Source organism: Ostrinia nubilalis, chromosome 12 (genome assembly GCF_963855985.1).
Source record: "Ostrinia nubilalis chromosome 12, ilOstNubi1.1, whole genome shotgun sequence".
Lineage (NCBI taxonomy): Eukaryota > Metazoa > Arthropoda > Insecta > Lepidoptera > Crambidae > Ostrinia > Ostrinia nubilalis.
Genome location: NC_087099.1, coordinates 4,651,459 through 4,677,017, shown reverse-complemented (window position 1 = coordinate 4,677,017; position 25,559 = coordinate 4,651,459). Strand labels below are relative to the sequence as shown.

The 25,559-nt window shown below is 38.9% G+C and overlaps 2 protein-coding genes across 3 annotated transcripts; one reads left to right on the top strand and one right to left on the bottom strand.

Moving 5' to 3' along the window:
- Positions 1–265: 265 nt before the first annotated feature.
- On the top strand, positions 266–9,927 carry LOC135076817 (eclosion hormone). 2 transcript variants are annotated; one of them, XM_063971265.1, is made up of 3 exons: positions 266–296; positions 3,029–3,133; positions 9,142–9,927. In XM_063971265.1, exons 2-3 carry the CDS (start codon positions 3,043–3,045, stop codon positions 9,315–9,317), a joined length of 267 nt encoding a protein of 88 aa, XP_063827335.1. In that variant the 5' UTR covers positions 266–296; positions 3,029–3,042; the 3' UTR covers positions 9,318–9,927. The 2 variants fall into 2 exon arrangements, with proteins under 2 accessions (XP_063827335.1, XP_063827336.1); XM_063971266.1 differs by lacking the exon at positions 266–296 and adding an exon at positions 2,256–2,707.
- Positions 9,926–23,724, bottom strand: LOC135076816 (chromobox protein homolog 1-like). Its single transcript, XM_063971264.1, has 6 exons — positions 23,540–23,724; positions 23,157–23,325; positions 16,710–16,807; positions 16,108–16,249; positions 11,224–11,371; positions 9,926–10,510 (listed from the first exon to the last, which is right to left on the bottom strand). Exons 1-6 carry the CDS (start codon positions 23,587–23,589, stop codon positions 10,419–10,421), a joined length of 699 nt encoding a protein of 232 aa, XP_063827334.1. The 5' UTR covers positions 23,590–23,724; the 3' UTR covers positions 9,926–10,418.
- Positions 23,725–25,559: the final 1,835 nt, after the last annotated feature.

Here is a 25,559-nt window from a genome sequence, read left to right as displayed (position 1 = left end):
GATGACGTTAACTTTTTAAGTAGGTAGGTAATCAAAGGCTTGAATCTATGCTTGAGTTAAATAGTGTTCGAAGTATTTTTTTTCAGAATAAAAGCCCACGTAAGATATGCTACATTGGTTACACATATTTGTACCAAATTAAGAGAGAAGAGTCCATAAAGATAATGGAAGTCTCCCGCTGCTTACCATGGTCCAGTGAGGATCCTAATGGATTAGCAGTATAAAAAGCCTCCAGTATCCTTCCATCTTCACACTCTGCCTTCCATCGCAGTCCAGCAACAACTTCAAGTCTATAAGTAAGTCTTTTCCTGAAACCCTTTATCTTTTTTATTTGGTCGCTTTTTTGTACCAGCATTGTTATTAAGTGTAAGACAAACTGTCTCTAGAAATTCAGCCGCTTATTTACTAAAATTTTACTTTCGAGCTACGACATTAATGCTAAGATGGCTGCTGGCGGATATGATGACGTATGTGTATCGTATATGAATAAAGAAGTTATAAGGTTGAAAAGGGAATATTTTCAGCAATGGGAATTCTATTTTAAGACATAAAACCACCCAACAACAGCATTCATATTTCCATTTCGTCCGATAGTACAAAAATAAACGATCGTTCGCTCCGCCATTCAATTAAAAACTTAATGGAATGTAAATACACGCGTGCATGTCAACTTAACCACAACATTTCCGGTAATTTAAGGGCGTTGACACCCTAAAAAACGTAATACACATCGAGCCGAACAAGAAACGAATTATCTGTTCACAGAACTAGGAGACAAAAATAAAACCTGTCTCGAAATGACCACTTTACATACGTACCAAACTGGATAGTTTTTTGTGCGTCTGATTTCATACGCGGAACTGACTCCACAAGAGATGTCTGCTTATCAATCATGCCACTGTATCCGGATTATTTGTAAATAATTAGGAAGTCTTATTTATCGAGATTTGAACCGATCGTGTGATAACGTAATCCGCTTCCTAAATAAAAAACATTTGCCGGTTCGAGAAAGAATACATTGCGCAGTTACTGTCATGACTGACTTCTGATGTCGTGTCGCACTGTCGATGGTTCTTCCCCGTTGTAACAAACAGTTGATATGAATTACTTAGCACACGACTCGCGCCTAGAGGTTATTTACATTTGACTTTTGTCCAGCGGCGCGGAAGTAAAACGCTTTTGTCCTAAATGTGGGAGATTCTGCAACTGTATCCTAATTGGAAATATGAAACATTCCAATATTACCGGTGTTACATTCATCTTGGCTCGTGGAGCGCGAGGGTCGTATTTTGTAAGCGCAATTTTGGATAGCGCGGTTTTTCCATGGGAATATTTTCCCTTGCAGCCATCATAATATTTACATTCCGGTGAAACTCGCGTGCGGTTAATATTCGCCGGTAAATCTTTATTGAATTGCCCAAAGAGTATCATCCACACATGCGACCGCCCCGGGCTAGCACTGAAGGCTACCCACTTCACACGGATATGAAAGAATTGTATTGATACGACTATTATTTCCTTTTATGTGACAGCGTGTGCAATTAAGCGTATTAATTTTTGTACTTTCTACAATACATGACCATAAACGTAGATAAAGGTTTTTATAGCAATGATTTCGATTGATAACTGATTGACTGTAACTGAAGTGGGAAATGATTGCAAAAATCTGTGTGCACGAGGTAAAACCCAGTTACACAATATTACACAATTAGATAGGAGTTTAACTCGTAACTGTTAAAAGTCCTTATGAGTCATCAAAGTCATTTCTTTACGTAACACGGACGCGAAAATGACGTTGTGAATGCTTAAAACTTTTTATAGCCTTGAACTGCAGTCCTACATTCCAAGATGAGCAAACCTTGACTGTGTTTGGTATTTCACTTTGGTCTTGACATAATTTTTATTCCTATTCAAACGTTATGTGATACAAAAGATGCGAGATATTGCTTTGAAGTACTATGAGCTTTTTGTTTAGAAACTTAGATTACGCAAAGTTAAGATAAGTACGTCTGCATGTGAACCGCTGTCGCATACAATATTTAATAAAAGCTTTGGTTTCTTAATATTTTGCAAAAAAAAAATAAAACTACGACAAACTTTTATGAACTGGATATATTTTAAAAATAATATTTAAATTTTCATTTGTCTGTTATCATTGATTCTAAAATAAACCAAGTACAAATTATCAAGTTAATTACTCAGTTTGATTAACCCATTTGTAATTTAATCTAAAACCTGCCTGCTTATTCCTACATTATCTACCCCAAAAGTTTTGCTGGTAGAGAACTCTGTAAGGTATTAAGTTCACCAAAATACTTCTTTGTTACAATTTTAAATAAACGCTTGATATTTATTCCAAAATTGTTCAACCCCATCCACGCTAACATAGCCGCTGATTCTTGAACTTCCTACTTAGAACTTTCGTCTTTCGCAAAGGTACAGATCCGTTTCCTAGGGTTTCCCTGCGCAGGCGCCCCACCGCTCGCATATAGTCACTACATATTTAAACAAGCCTCATTTGCCGCTGGTCGTGTAACAGAACCTACTTGGTATCGACTAGAAAATTCCAAAGTTCCAAATTTAAATTTTCAAGTTTTTATGTTGTGCTTTTGTCAATTGTTTTTCTTGTCGTTGTTGGTTTCGCATGTGATTTGTGATAAGTGATAATGAATAAGTTAACGTAGTGATTTTGTTTTGTTTTTGTTTGGTAAGTTTTTGGTTTTCTTTTGTTTCAAATTTTCAATATTATGTACCTAGATAGAATATTGGTAGAATAATGCGTTGAACAATTTGTAAATAATTTTAATATTTTTTCTTTTTTATTCGTGAATGGAATAATAAAGTTGAAACTTTATATTATTGTAAATTATAGATTTTATTTTGTTTCTGTAATCATTTTTAATTCATTAACATTAAACGCCATAATAGAGAGCGTATGTATTGATTGTTTTTGTTATAATCCGCGTATGTTAATCATGCGATATCTGACCAGTATGACAAATCATCATTCAACTTTTTTAATTTTCAGACAATCAACTAAAAATGGCCACCAAATTCACCGCAGCCCTCGCCCTCTTCACCGTGCTCGCTTTGGCGATCAACTTCGGCAACGTTGCGGCCAGCCCTGCGATCGGTATGACACGAAAAAGAGGTTCTATTCAGCGAAACGATTTCGAATCAGCTCTATCTATCTCTCTTAGAGCTAGCACGCACTGGCGACTTGTCACGTAGACCGTGAATTAGAGAATTAAAGAGATGCGCGCGCGCTACGATGTGAAAAAATATCCTCAAATAATCTGGGCAAGCTATATTTGGGACGTTATATAAGTGCCCTGAAAAAGCCTTACATACTAATGAAGATCTATCGATCACTGTGAAAAAGTCACCTGAGAGCTTCTTAAAACCGCACCTACGCGTAACTACTTATTCTGAACCAAGACATAATAGGACAAAGAATGAATTACTGCCTCAGTTATGTCGATTCACTTTTCAACCAAACATTGGTCTATTGCACATCACTACGGGTATACGATTTGGTGTCAATGTTTGGATACCTTGTTTGAACATAGCTGTGTTCACAGTTGCTGAAATAAGAAGCCATTGCAAAATAGCTAAATAAACCGCCCTTTTAGGTAGTAGGTACTTACTTATTGGATGCTATTAAATGAGAGAGATAGAAAGAACTGATAAATCGAAATCGTTTTGATTTGACCAAAAAATACAGACCCGGGGTTGCACCATCCTACTTTAACTATAACAAACGTCAAGTCTGTCAAACTCCATATAAAAACACCGGTTACAGTTAAACTTACGGTTGAATTTAAGGTGGTGCAACTGAGGCAGAGTCTATTAACTAACAATTCAATCAGGAAAACCTTTTATTGTACTTAAGTGTAAATACAAAGGCTTATACGTAATTTTTCCTCTTAGTTACGTCACTGCTACTCTACTTGTTTTAATAGGATGTTATGTTTCAATGTATCATATATGTGTATGGTCTACAACTACGAGTAGTACCTGCCTATACTACGATACTAGATTGGTAGTCTGCAAGTTTGTAGCAAGTAAGCTCAAACCGATGTTTAATATTCTTTCATCAAAAGAGAGCTACATTATTCCTCAGTGACATGATCGAAACTGTGGGCAAAAGCTAGTCTCTTATCAGAGATTAGCTCTCCTTTGTCTATTTTTTTGGAATGAAATTTGGAAGGAGAAATGTCACCTTTTTTCAGAATCACCTTACTCTTTGAAGTAAAGGAGTGCATGCACTGAAAGAATATCAAACGACACCTGTAGAATGTCCTCTGCGGACAAAAAGTAGTGTAGGCTCTATTTGAGAATAGTTTCTTTGACTCTTTGAGAAAAAAGTTTATACTTGTCCAACAAGATATGTGTCAGCTCGGAGGAAATAAATTAATATTGAAGTTGATTTGTTAAAGCAATACCCTGAAAGAAAGTTTTTTTTATAGAAGATTTTAATTTCATAGTCTAAGGCTCATCCATAATGCATGGGGTGGAAGATGGAACATACGCTTAGTTTCAAATTTCAGACTTGCAACTAATGTTGTATGTATGAAACTTTATTAGAACTAATGGAAATTTCTATGGGCCGTACAACCCATACCCTCGTCATTTACTTTTGTTTTCGAAGCCAAGTTCGATACGCTAACATAAGGCTAAAGTCACACTTGAGACTTCGAAGCAACGTGATATTAACCGAGTGAAGAATTTGAACTCAGTAAGTAGTCACTCATGTAGATGTTCTATGATTTTTCCTTGTAGCTATGGCTTGTAGATTTTTACGAAGGTCAGTTCCCTACCCTGATGAAACATAGTAAAATCATACCATTATTTAAAGCAGGAGACAAAAGTGACCCATCCAACTTTAGACCTATATCGATACTACCTGCGCTCAGTAAAATATTTGAAAAAATTATTTTCAATCAACTACTGTCTCATTTTAACTTAAATAAACTGTTTCATGAAAAACAATATGGGTTCACAAAAGGGAAAAGTACGACCGATGCAGGGGTTGCTCTTATCAAACACATTTTCGATGCTTGGCAGGAGAAAAAAGATGCTATTGGTGTATTTTGTGACTTATCGAAGGCGTTTGACTGTGTTGATCATCAAACTCTGTTATTTAAGCTAGAACATTATGGCGTATCAGGCAAGGCCTTAAGCCTATTACACTCTTACCTCTCAGACAGATTACAAAAAGTAAATATTCACGGAACTAACTCTTCGGGCGCCCCCCTAAAAATGGGAGTGCCCCAAGGCTCAATACTGGGACCATTGCTCTTTCTGATTTATATAAATGATCTACCTTTTTATTCAAAGGACCTTTGTGAGATAGTATTATTTGCTGATGACACTTCTTTAATTTTTAAAACTGACAGGCGTCAGGAAATATTTGACGACGTGAATAATGCTCTTTCCAAAGTATTAGACTGGTTTACAACTAATAATTTGCTATTAAACGCAAAAAAAAACAAATGTTTAAAATTCACTATGCCTAATGTCAAACAAGTTAATACTAATATTACAGTAAATAATGAACGCATTGAACTGATAAACTCTACTGTCTTTCTAGGTATTACCCTAGACTGTAAATTACAATGGGGCCCCCATATTGCTGCCTTGGCGGGAAGACTTAGTTCAGCTGCCTTTGCGGTGAGAAAGATCAGAAACTTGACTGATGTTGAAACAGCAAGGCTTGTATATTTTAGTTATTTTCATAGTATTATGTCTTATGGTCTTTTACTGTGGGGCTCAGCAGCAGACATAGAATCAATTTTCATTTTACAGAAAAGAGCTGTTCGGGCAATATACGGTCTTAAACCACGTGACTCGCTTAGAGAAGTTTTTAAAGAAATCAATATATTGACTATGGCTTCGCAATACATATTTGATAACATTATGTATGTCCGTAAACATATACATTTATTTACTAAGAAAAGTGACGTCCACTCATTTAACACGAGACATAAGAATAAACTTGCTGTTCCATCATTTAGGTTGCATAAGATAGGTAATTCATTCTTGGGGAAATGTATTACCATATTTAACAAAATACCACACAACCTTGTCGAATTGCCAATAAACAAATTTAAGATACATATAAAAAATACCCTTATGTCCAAAGGGTACTACAAGGTTCGAGACTATATTGATGACAAGGATGCGTGGTCAGTTCAGTCTGCACATATTTGATGTACTTAAATTTGACTATTCTTACCGTTAGATAATTCCTGGCAATAAGTGGTGATTGAGTTTGTTCCGGCGTTTCTTCTCAGCACTTGCCATATGTTTGTCTCGAAGCGCTGGTAGGGCCCAAAAGATAAGGAGACATGTAAAGTGCCCCATAAGGGCTACCTTTTTCTTTTTTTATTATTTTCTATTGACGTTCATAAGTGCCACTTGTGGTCTAAACTGAATAAATATTTTTGATTTTGATTTTGATTTTATAAGCTGGAATTATCTGAAATTTGACCGTAGCAATAATTCTCGTATGTACTGTTGCAAATTACCAATAATGGTTAGTTAATCCCGCGTTATTTTTACAAAAAGTAGGAGGAAGACCAAAATGTAGAAAAAAAGCAAATCTAATGGATGGAATACAGCAGGCGTCCGGTAAAAACAACCGAGGTGACAACTGAGAATTTTCTTGCCAGTTGTCACACAGTGCTAGGGGGGACAACTGGAAATAATCGAGGCAATCGTAGTTGACACGATATCATCTACTCCCGTCTCCCAGCATCCATGTAGCCCTTAGGCCCTTTTCACAAATGTCCCGTTTGCCGGCTAACCGGTGCCGGATACCCGGTGGTGAAGTGTATGGGCAATATGGGCATGGTACGTAGCTTTCACATGTACCGTCGTAATTAATCCGGCATGCCCATACACTTCACCACCGGGTACCCGGCGCCGGTTAGCCGGCAACCGGGACATGTGAAAAGGGCCTCACGGATTGAAGACGCGAGGCAATGACCCCAATCTGCAATTTGGCCGTTTACTTTCGCCTGGCTTGCGCAATTTCGCCTTAGCCGCTTACACCTGACCTCGTGATGACAGTGTACTTGAACGCGCTATTGTGATAGTTCACACACGCTACAGTGGAGGCAGAATACAGTGTGATTACTCCGCAATGCTCAGTACTTACACAATTTAAAAAAAAGTACACCACTGGGCGAAAAAGCTAAGAGCTCGCGCACACTGTCCTTTTGATTGGTCGGTCTTTTAATAATTCTTAATATGCAGGCTAATCTTTAAAGAAAATTGTCTTTATTTTTCTTTTAATAGAATTCGTTTATTTAATTAGGCACAATTCCATAGACAACGGAATTAATTGTACAACTTTTGTACAGTCTACAGCTTTTTAAATAAACAAACAAAAATGACAAATAAATCCGGTGGACTTTATGGCTTTTACACAACTTCAAAATCAATTCGGAGTAATTATGTGGTAGATTGATGTATTTACTATGCTATATTATGTATGTACTTCCATCATCGGGGAACCAGACGCAGGTTAGCGTACCATCCCTATATTGTTAACATTCCACGTTTCGATGACTCTTTTATAATGCGAACAGCTAGGGACTGGAATTCGCTGCATGCTGCTGTCTTTCCCGAAGACTATCCGGGTCTTTTCAAGACGAGAGTGAATAGGCACTTACAGGGCAGATAATTATGTACCATCCTAGACTGTATGCAATTGTGGACTGTATGCCTTGTTATGCATTAAAAAAAATATTTACTACAGTGCCTACATTGTACTAAATAAAGGACGTTAATAATCGGGTCTACTGATCCACTTCAATTGTGAACACGTGCTCTGTGAGTATACTATTGGAACTCGTCAATATTAGATCCGTCGCAAACTTTACTCGTAAATAATACAAACTTCTTCTTTTTTCGATTTTCGTAAAACTAACCTGAATAACGTAGTAGGCTTTATTGTATCCTTGTTTTGTGGAAACGAAACTTTTCAAGAATATTTGATATGCTTCTTCGCTTTCTAGGGCACGTATTTTTTGGTATTCTTTCATATTTCATTCAAAGAGAACTTTGTATTGCCCTAATTCACGTTCAAATACAAAAATATCTCTATAGATGAATCGCGGATTGAATAAGGGTCTTGATATAGATTCAATACAAAGAGGCCCGTAAGCCTGTTTGGTATCATATTGTGTTGGATATAGTACACCTAACGGGCTCTAGCTCTGCCAGAACTATTCAGATGCTATGCATTAATTTCAGTATTTGAAACAGTTTCAATATCATCCAGCCTACTGCAGTACGGAAAAGCATACATAATCGTTATTGGTAACGATAAATGGAAAAAATGTCCTACTATCTCTACTAGTGGAGACGTTAGTAGGGTGCCTTTTGCTTTCCTTTATCGTTTTTGACCGTCTCGAAAATTGACACTGCGTGATTGTGGTGGCTATAGATTTAGCACTTAGTGCCGGAGGTATGGAAGCGGCACGGGAACCCTTTTGGCGGCTTTTTGAGATGTCAAACGTGAGATATGCTTCAGACATGCGTCAGATTTGTATGCTCTGTAAAGTCATAATATGTCAATGTCACCCCTCCCGTGCCGCTCCCACACCTCAGGCTCCAACCGAGTAAAGCGCTAAATCTATAGTGGACACCTCACTAGCAGCCTGATCTAAGATCTTGGATGTATGGTGGCTCAAAGACTAGGGCATCCAGACTCCCCTGGCCACTACATCCAGTGATTTTTTATCCACACCGAGGAAGCTCTTGGCTTGTATCTCACCTGATAATAAGTGATGACCAGGCCGAAGGTGGAAGCGAGCTTCACCCGGAATCCTAAACCACAGAGGAACTGACTATCTTACCTCTAACTGCCGGAACACAACAATGCTGTTAACATTGTTGTTATGGCGACATGACTTAGGTAAGATGGTGGTAGCTAGCCAGGCGGACTTGGAACAAGCCCTACCACCAACCAAACCGAACAGAAAAATCTGCCCTCACTGGGAATCGAACCCGGGACCTCTGCGTCTGAAGCAGGTGGTTTTACCACTACACCACAGAGGCGGTTTAACTACTAACATACCACCTACTACGGCGGCTACCATAAACCTCTATTCACACTTTATTTCTTTACAGCAACCGGCTACGACGCAATGGAGATCTGCATCGAAAACTGCGCGCAATGCAAAAAGATGCTTGGCGCCTGGTTCGAGGGTCCATTATGCGCTGAATCCTGCATCAAGTTCAAGGGCAAACTGATCCCCGAGTGTGAAGACTTCGCTTCCATCTCCCCGTTCCTTAATAAGCTTTAAGTTAGCCCGATTTTACTTCGAATTTAGGCAATAGTCCCTTATGTCCATGTCGTTAAAGTCCATATTACAAATAATGGTGCTAGTGAACGATTCTGTAGTCTGGGATTACATTAGTAGCCTACGTACATAATAGTAGCATAATAAGACTTCTATTCTCATATTGAATAAGTTCTTGCCAAGCATTTTCTATAACAGTGATCTTCCTGCAAGTTTTACAAATGGCTAAAGTAAGATTTCATACCCGCTAAAGCTAAAGTCGTATACAGAAATGAAAATCTGCATTAGTGTGAATTGTAGTGTTATTAGAATATAACTATAGAGAGAAACTAAATGTTATTTTGTAAATCACTAGCGACCACCCGCGACTTCGTATGCGTGGACCCCGTTTGACCCCCTTAGTGATAGTTTCGTTAAATCTGTTCTTAGTCTACATATAGATTTTAGGACTAAACCAAGCTCTTGCCTTTATTCGAAGTTACTCTTAGTATAATTTCAACGAAGTCATGCCAAAGTCTATCGATACTCTTAGTGTAAGTGAAATATGAATGAATTTGTATGTACTTGATGCATTTACAGGGATTAATGTAAGTGATAATGAAATATAACAATGAGATTGCAAAATTACTGTCCTTTTATTCATTACATAATTATTTTTGCCTTAAAAAGTATTAAAAAAACGAAATATTTATTTTTAATTATAGTTTGTGGATAAGAAATATTATTACAATAAGGTCGATGTACATTTTGAAACCTAAAAATAGCATAATGGCTAATTTTCCGCTTCAAAATATATGTGCAAATGGACCTATCGCATACATTATGTTTAGGTTTATCTACTTTATTATAATTTATTTATTGTGTAAATATTTTTATGCCTATGACATAGCTTGTAGTCCATTACAGCTGTTACTTCGGAGTGATACCTCAAAAATGAACAATCCTCAAAAAAATCTTGTCAGTACTTATTGCACTTTCACATGACCGTTTCTGATAAAATACAAAAATGTACCTTAACATCTTAAGAATATCCAGCAAACTTCATTACTATATCCACCAACATCAACACTAGTAATCGTTATTACTAGCGTTGTAGAACGACAATCAGTTCACTGGCAGTACTGGCACATCCAAGGGTTGACTCGGAGGCAATGGGATTTGGTCTTGTGACATTTCTTGAGGCTCTACTGGTGGGGCTGAAATGATAAAGGAATAATTAGTTAATTGAAAAGAGAATTTATATTCTGATATTGCTTGATTCCAATTTCTATTGCAATGAAGGATCCAACGACAAAAATGTGTACCTACTTAGTTTAATTGGAGTTATAGGTTGGTATAGTACAAATACAAATCTTTTATTCAGAACTTAGGCCCTTTTTTAAGGGGGCAGATGAATCAAAATAGGTGCCACTTACCAGGGTGGTAAACACCACCTATTAGTGCCAATCACCACCCCGGTGGCAAGCCCGAAGGGGGTAGATGGGAATAAAGGTTTTTGGAAGGGAGCAGATGAAACTAAATAGGTGCCACTTACCACCGGGGTGGTAAACACCGTCTATTAGTGCCAATCACCACCCCGTTGCGCACCCGAAGGGGGTAGATGGGAATAAAGGTTACAGGTAGTATCACCCCTTAATCCAATAACTCCCTTCAAAGCATAATCAGGGCATTTAATGACCAGCAGATACATTCAGTTGAATGTAATTACAGATTGAAAAAATATGATTTCTCATCTTATAAGATAATCAAGGAAGATCTGAGTATAAAGCCCAGTTTCCACCAAAGCTTGTTGAATAACCAATCATATGTCATAGAAAATTTTGATGGCTCGACACTTCTCCGCTCCGCTCCGATTTGGTGGAAACCAGGGCTAAAGAATAAAATTACATACTTATAAAAAGTTTCTTACCTGGTTGTTCCCCTGGGTTCAACAGTGCTGATTCTGCCGTTTGGTCCTGTTCAGTGTTAGACACGTCCATTGGCTCCATCGGTGTTTGTTGTGGTTCTGGCGCCGGCTCTGGCTCTGGTTCTGGCTCAGGCTCAGGTTCTGGCGGTAGCTGTGAATAATATTTTATACAATCTGGATATACCAAGTCACTACAGCTTTGTTTTGCGCTTACTTCATTAAGAGCGTTTACGCCGTTTGGCGCAAAAACAGTACTTTTTCAACTCGTTACAATCATTAACAAGTAATACTACAAATATGTTATAGGCATAAATAGTTAGGCAATTTCGTCGTCTAAATAGTTAATTGAGAAAATATTGCGATTAGTTTAGCATTTAAGAATTCTATCAAGATAAGTCCACACAGGTTTTGTAAATTTCCACTTTAGCGTCAGTTTCCAAGCTGAAATTTTTATAAAAATACTGTGAAAACGATTTAACAAACATTTATATCCTATAGCATAGATCCTTGGGCTATCTTTTTTTTAGTTATCTGAGAAATTTTTTAGATTTAAGCATTTTACAATAAGAAATCACAAATTAAAAGAACGTGAAATACCCAAAAATCAGAGTGATTTTTTCACCAATATTCTTCCTTTATTCAACACAAAAATAGCTTAATATAATAGAAGAATATCTTATCTAAAATATTTACTTTGAAATTTAAAATAATTCATTGTTATTTTTTTTCTATGAGTATTTGAAAAGTACTATAAAACGCCGCGCACGAATCGTTCAAATTCAGTCCGCCTCGAGGCGTTCCAGAGTGAGGTCACGTCGCTCGGTGCTCTGCTGACATGTGTCACGCGTACGTTGATCTTTGACAGGTAGCTGGACTTTTATAGTGTATCCGCAAAATCTTGGTGGTAGATTTTGCGATCACGTGGTAATTAAAATATTTTATTGTTATTTTTCATTACAGTCTATTTTTACTACAAATTCTATTTCAGACGTAATGAAAAATAAAATTAAGTTATTGTTAGCGATGAAACGAAAACGAATGACGAAAATTTGGAACAGCAAGTTATGTATGTATAATTGTATACCTACTAATATTATAAAGAGGAATAATACTAATAATTTATTTGCCATAAATAGGTGGTTACAGAATAGTTAATAGGAATGCTCTGCCAGCAGGATCCCACCTAGTTGGGGGAACATACACAACATATTACAGTCGGAAAATCTTTGCGGTAGGTACCTCGGATTGTAGTTAGTTGGACAGTGGTCATTTGACGGCCACTTGAATCGTCTCACCCTTAAGCTTTTGGCTACCGCCGCGTTGATGCCTAATCTCGGAGGCACTGAGTCGCTGACTATACTTTTGCGTCGCGCGTTACATGGTCCTATATGGGGCTCGAGTATGGCACAGTGCTGTGTAGTCGTGAAGCATCCTACTGTTCAAAAAAGCGCAACGCATGATATCACTGAGGCATAGGCTGAGGTAATTCTTGGATACCGCATAGTATCCGCGGTCCGTCTATTCCCGGTTGTGGACACTGACTATGTCCCTACTGAGGATAAATGGGAAAAAAAATATTGTCATTAGTGGCGACCTATAACAATCCTACTAATATTATAAATGCTAAAGTTTGGATGTCTGGATGTTTGTTACTCTTTCACTCAAAAACTACTGAACGGATTTTGTTGAAACTTTACAGTATTATTATTTATAAACCAGATTAACATAATTATAGGCTATAATTTATGACGATATGTGACAAACAAATTTCAATAAATAAATAAGATGTGTCTAAAAAGCGCAATCTATCGTCATTGGTTAAAATCTACAGCGCTGGACAAACTACTGTTTTTGACGTTCGTAAATATTCATGCGGGGGAAGCCGTGAAACGCCATCTATCAACATGATATCAAACAACAGATTTTACGAACTAAGGAGTAAAACGAGGTCCACGCGTACGAATTATTAATAATATTTCTGTTCATCTGGTCTTACTTGACTTTTACTTTACGTATGTCATGCACGATGACATTTGCGTCAATATTTGTGTACGTCCCCACTAGGCATAATTGGGATGTATTTTTCTAATTTGTCATAAGTTGTGAGAAAGCCTGTAGCTACAACTGGGAAAGTATGTGTGACTGGCATAAATATTAAATTTACGAAATTTTTTATTTAATTTATGAAAGTATGTGTGAATGGCATAAATAATATCGATTTTGCTTTTTGCGCGCAAAGTTTTGTAAGAAATTGCAACAAAATAGTGAGATTGTATGTGTAAACAAACAATATCATCCATTAAAGGCTCCAGACATCAATATGGAGCAGAATCAGCGCAATAAAAAAATAGCGCAATATTTTGTTGCAATTTCTTACAAAACTTGCGCACAAAAAGCAAATCTAGTATGAAAATCATCAAACTTCTAATGCTCGTAACTCAGTTCAGACTGAGTTTAGAGGTATACATGCCATAGTAAGTTTGGTTTATTATACTATTTTGTAATCAAAAAACAAAGTTTGGTCGATGGCCGCGCGAAAAAAAAAAGACGCCACTTTCCATACAAAATCTGGCATTGCCATTTTACGTCGCACCATAGAGGCAGTTCTGCCTGTATTAGAGGAGTGGGTGCGACGGCATGATCGCCTCACACAAAGGGCGACCCAGGTTCTACCGGGCCATGGGTGCTTCGGGCCATTCCTCCACCGTATAGGCCGAGAGCCTGTAGATGGTTTTCAGTTAACACTGCAGTCTTGGCACGTGAGTCACCGCAGCAGACGTGACACGCTCCAACAGTGCCCAGCCTAAGCGAACGAGCGGCGGTTGGAAATGACCTCTCCCTACCAATCGGGAAGAGGCGTGAGATAGATAGATAAATTGTTTATTTGTTATAACACACTTTTTTTAATGCTTTTAACACACACATTATGTATAGTTGCTATTGAAATTCAATTCAATATCGAAATAAAGTTAGTTAGTCAAGAAACATACTAGGTGACACCACTGGTATTTTGTTACACAGGTTAGTAATAATTTCAACAGTTGCAACATAACAAAAGTGACAAATCATCATAAGATAAAGATGACTAGCGTTTCAAATAGTTCCCTGCATCAGAGTGATGTGTGCCGCAGCGATGCAAAAAGCAAAGAGCTCAGTATAAACACTACCCTCAAAAGGGCAGAACACTGATTTTCAGCTTTTTCTAGAGAACTCATGAAGCGTACAGGTACGGAATGAACCCGCTCGCTTTCGGAAACAATGTCTACATTAGTATAAAATATGTATATGATGAGACAAATAATCTTATGGTATAGTGTGCTTACTTTCTGTGAAAGTGTTCTTTCACAGAAAGAAGCAGTGGAAAGGGGGAGCGAGAGGCCTCAGCCGACACTCCGGTTATCCGCCGCCGACACCCTGGGCGCAAGAGGACAGCTTATGGTCTCCAACTGTCCCTTCCTAACAGGCCTCGGTCGCTAGACATGGAGGTGTCTGGTGGCGGCTAAGGACGAATACTACAGGCAACAGCCAATGGCGAAGTCCCGCGTTCCCTCATATTTATCACTCATATGGATCATGGCAGAAACAGTCAGGTTTTTAGTGGGTGTAGGGGCTACCCACCTTTTCTGATAGGAAGAACCCCACATAACCCACTAGCTGCCCCCGTACCTGGTGGGTATGAAATGTTATGCATTTTCCGGATAAAAAAGTTTGTTTTGAATAGAACCGATTTGAAAAAATCTCTCACCATTAAAATTCAAATTTTTTCCTGCTGAACATAGGCTGTATAAAATATTCTCAAAATAGTAAAAAACCTTTGACAATTTACTATTTGATAAAGAATTTACGTATTGATTAGGACTAATGTATACCATGATTTATAATTATGGAGTCAGTGTTGGAAGATTTGAAGATTTTATAGTTTCCTTGAGCTGTCACTTGACAGCCTGGCACACTTTTACGATGGTGGATCAAAGTATTTTGGTTTGACTATAGAGCGTGAGAACACGCACACAGTCACAATTATTTTAGTGTGAATAAAAACAGCATCGAAATTACCTAAACTTGACATGCCACGCTAGACGTAAACGCTCTTAACTCTTTTTCAATAGTACGACGCGATAAATTTTTAAAAAAATAAAACCGACTTCAAATGCGTGAACACAAAAAAAAACTAAAAATTAAAAATATTGCGTATAAAAAAGTTCATCCCCAATTTTCCACCCTTGGGGGTGAAATATTTTCGTCAAATTCGCATGAAACCACCCTTTTGATAATACCTATTCAACAAAAAAATAATCGTTCAAATTGATTTATAATCGGCGGAGATATTGCGTATAAAAAAGTTCATCCCCAATTTTCCACCCTTGGGTGTTGTTTTTTCTATTATTAAATTGAAATGGGACCACCCTTGAGGTATTACCTATACGCCGAAAAAAGATTTGTTCAAATCGGTTCATAATTGGCGGAGTTATCGCGTAACAAACATAGAAAAAAAAAAATCATACGGGTCGAATTGAGAACCTCCTCCTTTTTTGAAGTCGGTTGAAAACACTTGTGGCATTTCAGAAATTGTAATAATGGGCAGTTTAATTACATTTTATCATGGTCAATAAATAACTTTCATGAATGAAGTAATAAATAATAACATCAGTTGAGAACCTTATATTTCAGGAATAATACAAAGTGGAAAAAGGGAATTTCCGTCATTCTTTGATGTATGAATTCTGTGAATACTGTGGCAGTTTTGTACAATACAAGGCATCTCTGAACTCGTATTATTTGCGTCCGCGAACGCGTGTGACTCTGAATACAGGCTGTATTCAGAGTCACACGCGTTCGTTACAATGTATTTATAGGAAACAGTAGATAATAATATAAATTTCAAACCTCTGGAGCTATCCTAGGTGTCTTCCCAATCTTGTGTCTCACACTGAAGGGCACACATGATTCATAGTAGTCAATCACAAATTCAGGATGGTGCAGATTTAAGTCCTTTCCGGGTACCACATCCAGGTCTGGGCAGCCTTGCCTGTAACATTAATAAATAGAACATTAAAAACCAGTATACAGCTGAAAAAAATAAACAACATTAGTTCAATCTATAATATACAAATGAATCGCATATAATATAAAAATAAGCGCATAACTCAACGACGACGCCTGGATCAATTTTACCAATTCTTTTTTTAAATGTTCAGTTCCAAAGATAATTTGTACAGCAAGAAAAATTGGAATAATTTCCGGGATAATCTTAAAAACAGCTCTTTTTTGACGCGGGCGGATAGCTAATATTTAATCAGGCAGATTTGAGTAGGTACAGACAAGGGCACATCAAGCTTGATACAAGAGCACCTATGTGGTTGTAATAAGATGCAATTTTGCAACAAACTCTGCACAGCAGTGTATAAAGTCTAGAGCAGTCATAACAATAAAACTGCTTTGTCTGGATTACTGTTGGTAAAAGGGTAATAATGAAACCAATATCTTACCATTTGACCAAAAAGAATAGACTGCTGTTATGCAGTTGTGCTGCTAAAATCTTCTCTGGTTGCAATCCTCTATCTACGCCTCTAGGTTTCTCAATTTCCTGAAAATTACGAAAAAGATTAAATCAATACAAGAAACATAATTAATATTTATTAGTGATGAACATTCAAATCAATAATGAGGTAGACCAAGGCGACTCAACCCAGGCCCACAGTAAATTTAGTATGTTTCATGAGCTTGGCATTTGGCAGACTGGCACCGACTCCGAGAATATCAATAATGGTCATACCTATAATTTTATTGTCCTTAAAAGATACAACATCAAGTCAAAGCATAACTGATTTATTATTTGTATACCCACAATTAGTTACAATATTATAAACTGTCAATGTCAACCAAATACACAATATACCTTTCCACCATAATCAAAAGACAAAACAAAACTAAAGAATTCACTTAATTAAACAATGATAATTAATTAATCAGTAATTGGAATGCCAATAATGTCTGGCCACTGTTCAGGTGGGGGAAGGACAATAGGAGGGTCGGAAGATGTTGATGTAGAACTCGACGCCTGTGTTTGTCTCACAGAAGCAGGTCTTGGTTCCGTTGCAACTGCTCGTCCAACTAACTGATCCACATGACGACGATGTAGCTCACCATCTTCCGTCCTTACTAAATAAGCGCTGGGCCCTTCTACCATCTCGATCACTGCTCTCTGCCATTTCTCGCCTGGCCCATACATACGAGCCAATACTGGCTGATCAACAACAAAAGTCCCAGATGGTGTGCGCTGTGCCGCCGCCTCCAGCTGCTCGTCGGCATTAGTTGGGGTTGTGTCCGGGTGCAGGGACGACACGGCTGTTCTATACCGGCGTCCGTTTAACATTTCTGCAGGTGTCTTATTGGTGCAACTGTTCGGTACAGTTCTCATTGCATACAAGACTTTTGGCAATTTTTCTGACCAAGGTCTGCTCTCCTCGGCCATTTTCCTAAGTTTGTTTTTAAATGTCTGAATGGCCCTCTCAATTTGGCCATTTGATGCGGGATGATAGGGTGGGGAATACAAGTGCTTAATCCCATTATTCCTCAGGAATGTATTAAATTCTCGAGAAGTGAAATTCCTGCCATTATCTGAGACCAAAACATCCGGTAAGCCCTGAGAAGCAAATATTTTCCGCAAACTTGCAATCACTGCCTCACTGGCCATTGAAGGCTTAATCTCAGCCTCAAACCACTTGCTGTAACTATCGATCAAAACTAGAAATGTTTTGCCTTGGAATGGCCCAGCGAAATCAACATGAACGCGGCTCCAAGGCTTTTCGGGAATAATCCAAGTTTGCGGGTCTCGCGGTGGGTTGTTCCTCACCATCTGGCACTGCACACATTCCGCCACTTGCCGTTCAATCTGCTGATCCATTGCCAGCCACCAGACGTATCCTCTTGCATACGCCTTAGTTTGAACTATGCCTGCGTGTGGGGCGTGCAATATTTTCAGTACGTCACTCTGGAGTGACGTAGGCACGATCACTCTGTTGCACCACAGTAAACACCCTTTACTGTGTGAAAGAGCCTCCCTTCTCGTCCAAAATGGCTGCAACTCAGGATCTATGTTAGAACGCGGCCAACCGTGGAGAACGTGGAATAACACCTTCTGTAAGAGCGTATCTCTTTTAGTTTCTCTTGAGATCGTGCACGCATCAAGATTCCATCCTTCTGGTTGGTCTTCGAGCAATAATACTTCCCTAACGGGCTTTTCAATGTCCACCGCAGTCGCATCAGCTGTCCATCGACTTAAGGCGTCTGCATTGCCCAAAGATTTCCCAGGTCTATACTGAATGTCATACTCGTAAGCGCTCAATTTTAATGCCCAACGTAACATTCGCGGCGAAATCTGATCCGGTATTAGTTTCTTTGGGTTAAACAATCCCAACAACGGCTTATGGTCGGTAATAATACAAAATTTGCGACCTGCCAAAAACTCGTGAAATTTAGTCAATCCAAAAACTATGGCTAGGGCCTCTTTATCTATTTGCCCATATCTTCTTTCATGCGGCTGCAGCGTCTGGCATCTTCCCCGATGTCTGGAAGGAGGCTCTTGTTAAACCAATCCCAAAAAAAGGCAATCCTAACGAGCTAAACGACCTCAGACCCATTAGCATTCTGCCTTTCTTGTCGAAAATCATAGAAAAAGCCATTTCTCAACAATTAACAGAGTTTCTTACTGCTAACAATATTTTACCACAAAAGCAATCTGGATTTCGAACTGGTCGCAGCACAGCCACTGCTCTTTTGGATGTGGTTGACGATATACTGGCGGGGCAGGATGTGGGATGTGGGTCTATTCTTGCTCTTCTCGACTTCTCTCGTGCATTTGACACATTAAACCATAACCTTCTGCTATCTAAAATGTCCTACTACGGTTTTGATTCTGGTGCATTAAGGTGGTTCTATAGTTACCTTCATTGTAGATCACAGCGCGTGGAGGTCAGTGATGAAAGTGGAATACCATCACTTTCACAATCTACCTTATTGAGGCGAGGTGTACCGCAGGGTTCCATATTAGGTCCAATTCTTTTTATTTTGTATAGTGCTGACTTGACTAGTAATGTCATACATTGTAATTATCACATCTACGCAGACGATTTGCAAATTTATTTGTCTTTCAAGCCTCATGAAACTCTCGGCGCGGTGGGGAAAATCAATGAAGACCTTCATAGGATTAGTGCTTGGGCTAATAAAAATTGTTTAGTTTTGAATCCACTAAAATCCAAATTTCTTGTTCTTGGTTCCAACATACAAATAAATAATATTAACAACTTCAACCCTAATATCTCAATTAATAATGAGGTTATCCAACAGGTAACTGAAGCTCGTAACCTTGGAGTCCTTATGGACGACAGGCTTAAGTTTCACAGCCACGTATTGGAGACGGTTAAGAACTGCTATTATAGGCTCAAAGTACTATACCATGTACGAAATTACTTAGATGTGGACTTGAGAGTTAAGCTCTGTGAATCTTTAGTTCTGTCCAAGCTTAACTACGCCGATACCGTCATAGGCGACTGTATCTATGGTTACACTAAAAAGGTCATACAGCGGGTGCAGAATTCCTGCGCCCGATTCTGTTTCAATATCCCGCGTAGAGCCCATGTCTCGCCGTTTCTCAATCAAGGAAACCTGCTTAACATGAAATCTAGGCGTGCACTCCATTACGCGTGTTTACTGTTTGGGGTTGTGCGTACTAAAAGTCCGCCATATTTATATGAGAAACTTTTATTTTCCCATCGGAGTGTGAGGCTTGCTTCACGCCTTGGATGTCCAAGCCACAGTACCGCAGCATTTCGTGGTAGCTTCCGTTACTCTGCCACGAAATGCTGGAATAATATACCACCGCCTTTTAAAAATTGTCACACGTTAAATTCTTTTAAATTAAATTACAAAAAGTATCTTTTAAACCTTCAAAAGCACACATAATAGCATTATAGAAATACCATTCATATCATAAAAAGAAAATCGTAAGAACTAATTTCTGTGCATGAGTTGTTTGTTCATGGTTGTAGTTATTAATTTATATTAATTATTATTAGAATCTTAGCTATACATAAGTAATGTAATTAAATAATCTGTCTAGGCTATCTATGTTTAAAATTACTTGTTACGTTAACCGATTGTTCCTGGGCGAGCTGCGCCCTTTACCTCAACTGGCATCCGCAGAATACCAGTGGTCGTGATGCGCTCTCTGCCGTCACGGCGTATACTGAGCTGATGCCATTTTGGTGCTTGTAGACGTTCTGTTGTCTAGTTTTAGTTATTATCTTGCTGTGTACCTACTTGCATCGAATAAATATTTTTCTTTCTTTCTTTCTTTCTTTCCTAGAAGCCATCATGATAGGTCTCTCCGTACCGTCATCCATCACATGAGCAATAATAGCCCCTACGCCATAGCTGGAAGAGTCACAAATAAGTAATAATTCCCTGTCAAGTTCATAATTAACCAGAGTCAAATCAGAAGACAACAGTTCTTTTGCTCGCTCGAATGCTGTATTCTCGGCTTCACCCCAAGACCAGGGTCTTTTTGCCTCCAATAGTCGATACAACGGTTCCAGTATTGTTGATTTGCCCGGGATAAACTTCTCATAAAAGTTATACAAGCCTAAGAACGCTCTCAAAGACTCTTTATTAGTTGGGACAGGCTTTTCCTTAATTTCCTTGACTTTCAAGGGCGATGGGTGCAGGCCTTCAGCATCAATCATATGGCCTAAAAAGTGGATTGAGTTTGTAGCAAATACACACTTTTTCGGATTCAAATGAAACCCTAAGTCGTTTAGTTTTGTAAGAACTGCAACCAAACGCTCATTGTGCTCAGTCAGACTTCTACCCGCTACGGCCACGTCATCAAGCAGGCAGGCTACTCCCTCGAGGCCTGATAGTGCATTGGCCTGAAATATGCCGGGCGCTGCATTCACTCCGAACGCTAATCTGTTCATTTTCATCAATCCCAGCGGTGTGTTGAGTGTTAAAAGCTTCGCCGTGTCCTCATCAACTTTCAGCTGCAGGTATGCTAGTTTTAAATCCAATTTACTGAAAACTCGTCCGCCACTGAGCTTCACAAAAGATTCAACCGCTGCTGGGAGTGGGTATGTATCGACCTCAATTGCAGGGTTGACCGTAGACCTATAATCTCCGCAAATCCGCAGAGACCCATCGTCTTTCTTCACCAACCTCAACGGTGTTGCCCAGTCTGAATGTCTGACAGGAGTGAGAACACCGGCATCAATCATGCGCCTCAATTCTTCTTCAACTTGATGCTTCAAGGGAAAGGGCACCGGCCGCGCTTTCAAATAACGAGGATTAGCGTCCGCTCGAACATGCAACGATATTGCGGGACCCTTATATTCACCGAGAGTCTCTTTAAATAAATCTGGGAACTGACGGACTAAATTATCTACCTCACCGTCAGACCAACAAATTCCCGAGATTTCTAAGCCCAAGGCTTCAAACCAGTTTCAACCTAATAGACAGGGGCCTTTGCCAGACACCACCAAGAGTTCACACTGAGCTTCTTTATTGCCCAGTCTTGCACGAACGTGTGTGGCCCCCAACACCTTCAACGGGTCACGGGTCCACGTCACGAGCTCACGGGTCCACATCCGTCGACTTCAGAGGGGGAGGCGTGTACCAAAGCTTCTTGTACGTTTCTTCAGGCATGATGGTTCGAGAGGCACCGGAGTCTATCTCCATGTTAATAGATGCGCCATCAATCAAGAGATCGGCTGTAATCGGCGGCCGATAACTCTCCGTGCACTTGTATATACCCATCATCTGCTCTGAACCAACATTTACATCGTCCTTGGCTCCTTCTGCACAATCACATCCTACCTGGTGCACCTTTGCATTTTTCTTTAAACAAGCAGCCGCAATGTGTCCATATTTCTTGCAATAGAAACACCTAGCCTTCATAAAAGGGCATTGCTCATTCACTTTATGACGCCGGGCACAGTGTCGACAGTCGTCAGACTGAATTTTACCAATATCCATTGGCTCGCTAGACTCAGACTCATTGGATGGAGTTAGCTTTGAGTTGATGACAGGTTCAGGATACATGTCGTGAAACGTCGCCTGATAGTTGAGGCACTGTTGCACCGCGGACTCGTACGTGAGGTCCTTGGCCTTCAATAGTTCGCGGCGCAGGCGCTCGTCGCGCACTCCCAACACAAGTCTATCCCGTAACTGACGTTTCAAATCCACAAAATTACACTGGGCGCCTAATAAACTGATAGCCGCCACAAACTCTTGCACGCTTTCGTCTTTGGATTGTACGCATTTATGAAATTTCCCGGCTTGCAATATTTCATTCACTTCAGGCTCATAAAATTTGTCCAAAACCTCCAAAATGTTATTAAAAGGCACACTCGTCGGACGAATAGGCACTAATAACGACGCAATAAGTGAATAAGTCTCTTTGCCGCACTGAGACAAAAACACAGAACGAGCTTTGTCAAGGTCATTGTCACCAATCCCTGCCACATCAAGGGCACACAGCAAACGGTCCTTATATTCACTCCACTTATCAGTTTTGGGGTTAAATGGTCCAGGAAACATCACATGAGCCATATTGGCTGCCATATTTCACTACAATCACTTAATTTTACTCAGTCGCCATTAAAAGATACAACATCAACTCAAGTCAAAGCATAACTGATTTATTATTTGTATACCCACAATTAGTTACAATATTATAAACTGTCAATGTCAACCAAATACACAATAGTCCTAATTAAATAAAGAACAGTTATTTTTCTACTTTTTAGAGTCAGTTTAATTGTTAGTCGGTTTTTAAACACAATTTTCAAACTGAGATTTCTAGCTTGAGTGATCATCTCATACTTGATTAGAAGATGAACACGCTCAAGCCAAAAGTCTCAAATTTAAGTTTCTAATCTTACCTCAACTCTTTTCTTCCTGTCTCTCCTCCCCCTCTTGCGAGAGGCAAGACTTTCATCAAACACTTCAGATGATGCAGTATCTTTATCTTTTTTTTGCTGAGCATCATCGTAAGTATTTGTCAATTCTGCACCACCCAGATTCTCTTCAGGCTCCCAAGTGTTATCGTCACTGAAGAAAATACAGAAACATAATTGAGTGAAGTAGGTATGAAAACAATAATAAAGACTGAGACTATACGAATGTTTAATTTGATTAAGGACCTTTAGACAGGTGGTTGATGCTGGAAAATGATGTATATTTTCAATCCCTAAAATAGCAGTAGAGTGGAACAGGAGTAATGCACAGGAAAAGCTGTAAATACAAGACAACATTTTGTCAATACCTGGAGCCTTCAAGGTCTGCAAGATCGAAACCGTTCTTCTTTCTTGGCATTTTTAATAATAGATTAATTTAATTTAGCTAATTATCAGCCAGTAGATGTAAAAAACTAAAAACCAACAATAAAATAGCAAACAATTTCAATAACTCCACACGCAACAACAGACGCGGATTTACCGGCTATTTTACCGATCGGACAACCGACATCTGTCAATGTCAGTAATGTCGGCTACAATATCGATGTTTTACAATGTTCAATTGAATGTATCGCTACTACATGGCATAAAAATACTCGAAAGACATAGCGTGGGCACGGGACTGGGCACCGATCTGGTGAAGGTCGCGGAAAGAGCCTTCTTGGGGGAGACCTTTGTTCAGCAGTGGACGTCATTTTTTTTTAAAATGAAACTTGTAATTTTATTATATTCCTCCTACCTAACACCATCACAAGTATTCATTGACACCGAAGAACAAATTATACCTTCAAGTCCTTGTAATTAGATTCATGATGATTTTGGATGATTGAAAGGAGAAAAAAATGTTTATGATTTCTTGTAGGCCAGTAGATTTAAACACAGAAATAAATTATTTTGTGGCGTTGAACCTTGGACCAGGCATACGGCTAAGCAATGCAGTCATACAGGAGGGTATAAGGAAGAGGGGCAGCCATAGTGGATAACACAGAGTCGTCCAGAAGAGTGCAAGTAAGAGGTGCAGCAACCGTAGTAGCAAGTATCGGCTGGGACGAACAAGGATAGGCTCATAGGTAGGCGAATCCAACTCGCGAGCCTTGATAGGGTTACGCTGGTTGAGGCGGCCCTTTACAAGGCTTGGGAGCCTGCGGTTGACGAGCAATTGGACGTAGAGAGGTCTTAATAGATAAAAGGAGAAACTGACTGACTGACTGACTGACATATCAACGCACAGCCTAAACGGCTAAACGTTGGCACTTGAAATGGCAATGCCAGATTTTGTATGGAAAGTGGCGTCTTTTTTTTTCGCGCGGCCATCGACCAAACTTTGTTTTTTGATTACAAAATAGTGTAAACCAAACTTACTATGGCATGTATACCTCTAAACTCAGTCTGAACTGAGTTACGAGCATAAGAAGTTTGATGATTTTCATACTAGATTTGCTTTTTGTGCGCAAGGTTATTTAAGATTAGGTAAAATGCTTTTAAAAACGTGACGTCAGCACGACAAGCGTTATTGTTTACACTTGCTTATTCCGATTGTTTTGTTTTCTGAATTTTAATAAAATTAAATAATAGTCTGTTGCTTTATATTGAGTGAATCTAATCGATCAAATCACTTAAGACAAATCAAATTTCAGGACTATCATCTCACTAAAGACGTACTACTGACTGACTCTGATGACAGTCGGTAAAATAATAAAAAAAACACCACACACCAGTGGTGCCAGATTAGGCGAATTATCGCCATTTAGGCTACCTTCGGGGGTCAAATGGCGACCAAAAAATGCAAACGGCTACCGGTAGCCATTTAGGCTACCTAGAAAAAAAGATCGGGCTATATAGGCTATTTCAGGATTACCTTGGAAAAAGAAATTTTTCATATAGCAAAAGTAACGAAACGTAATATGCACATCCACCTAACACTTAATCTGAGACATCCACCGTTCTTTCCATTCGGTCACTCTTTGTAAGAGTGAGATAGAGCTATTGCGTACAAGTATAGATATAATAAGATACTAGCTTTTGCCCGCAGCTTCACCCTCGTGAAATTTAGTTTGTCACAGATCGTCATAAATTATAGCCTATATTATGTTATTCTGGGTTATAAAAATGATATTGTAAAGTTTCATCAAAATCCGTTCAGTATTTTATGCGTGAAAGATTAACAAACATGTTAACATCCATACACACTTTCGCGTTTATAATATTAGTAGGATAGGTATCTCATCTCATGGACTTGGCGTAACTTTAAAATAAACGTGCTCAGTACATACATTACGCGCACACACGATTTAAGAAAACAACATGGCCGCAATATAGGCAATCAGC

Coding starts and splice junctions, on each gene's coding strand:
- LOC135076817 (XM_063971265.1), top strand. CDS start 3,043: ATGGCCACCAAATTCACCGCAGCCCTCGCCCTCTTCACCGTGCTCGCT. Junction 3,134..9,141: donor TGCGGCCAGCCCTGCGATCG/GTATGACACGAA, acceptor ATTTCTTTACAG/CAACCGGCTACGACGCAATG.
- LOC135076816 (XM_063971264.1), bottom strand. CDS start 23,589: ATGCCAAGAAAGAAGAACGGTTTCGATCTTGCAGACCTTGAAGGCTCC. Junction 11,372..16,107: donor CACCTAGGATAGCTCCAGAG/GTTTGAAATTTA, acceptor TATTATTCACAG/CTACCGCCAGAACCTGAGCC. Junction 10,511..11,223: donor GAACCCAGGGGAACAACCAG/GTAAGAAACTTT, acceptor TTATCATTTCAG/CCCCACCAGTAGAGCCTCAA.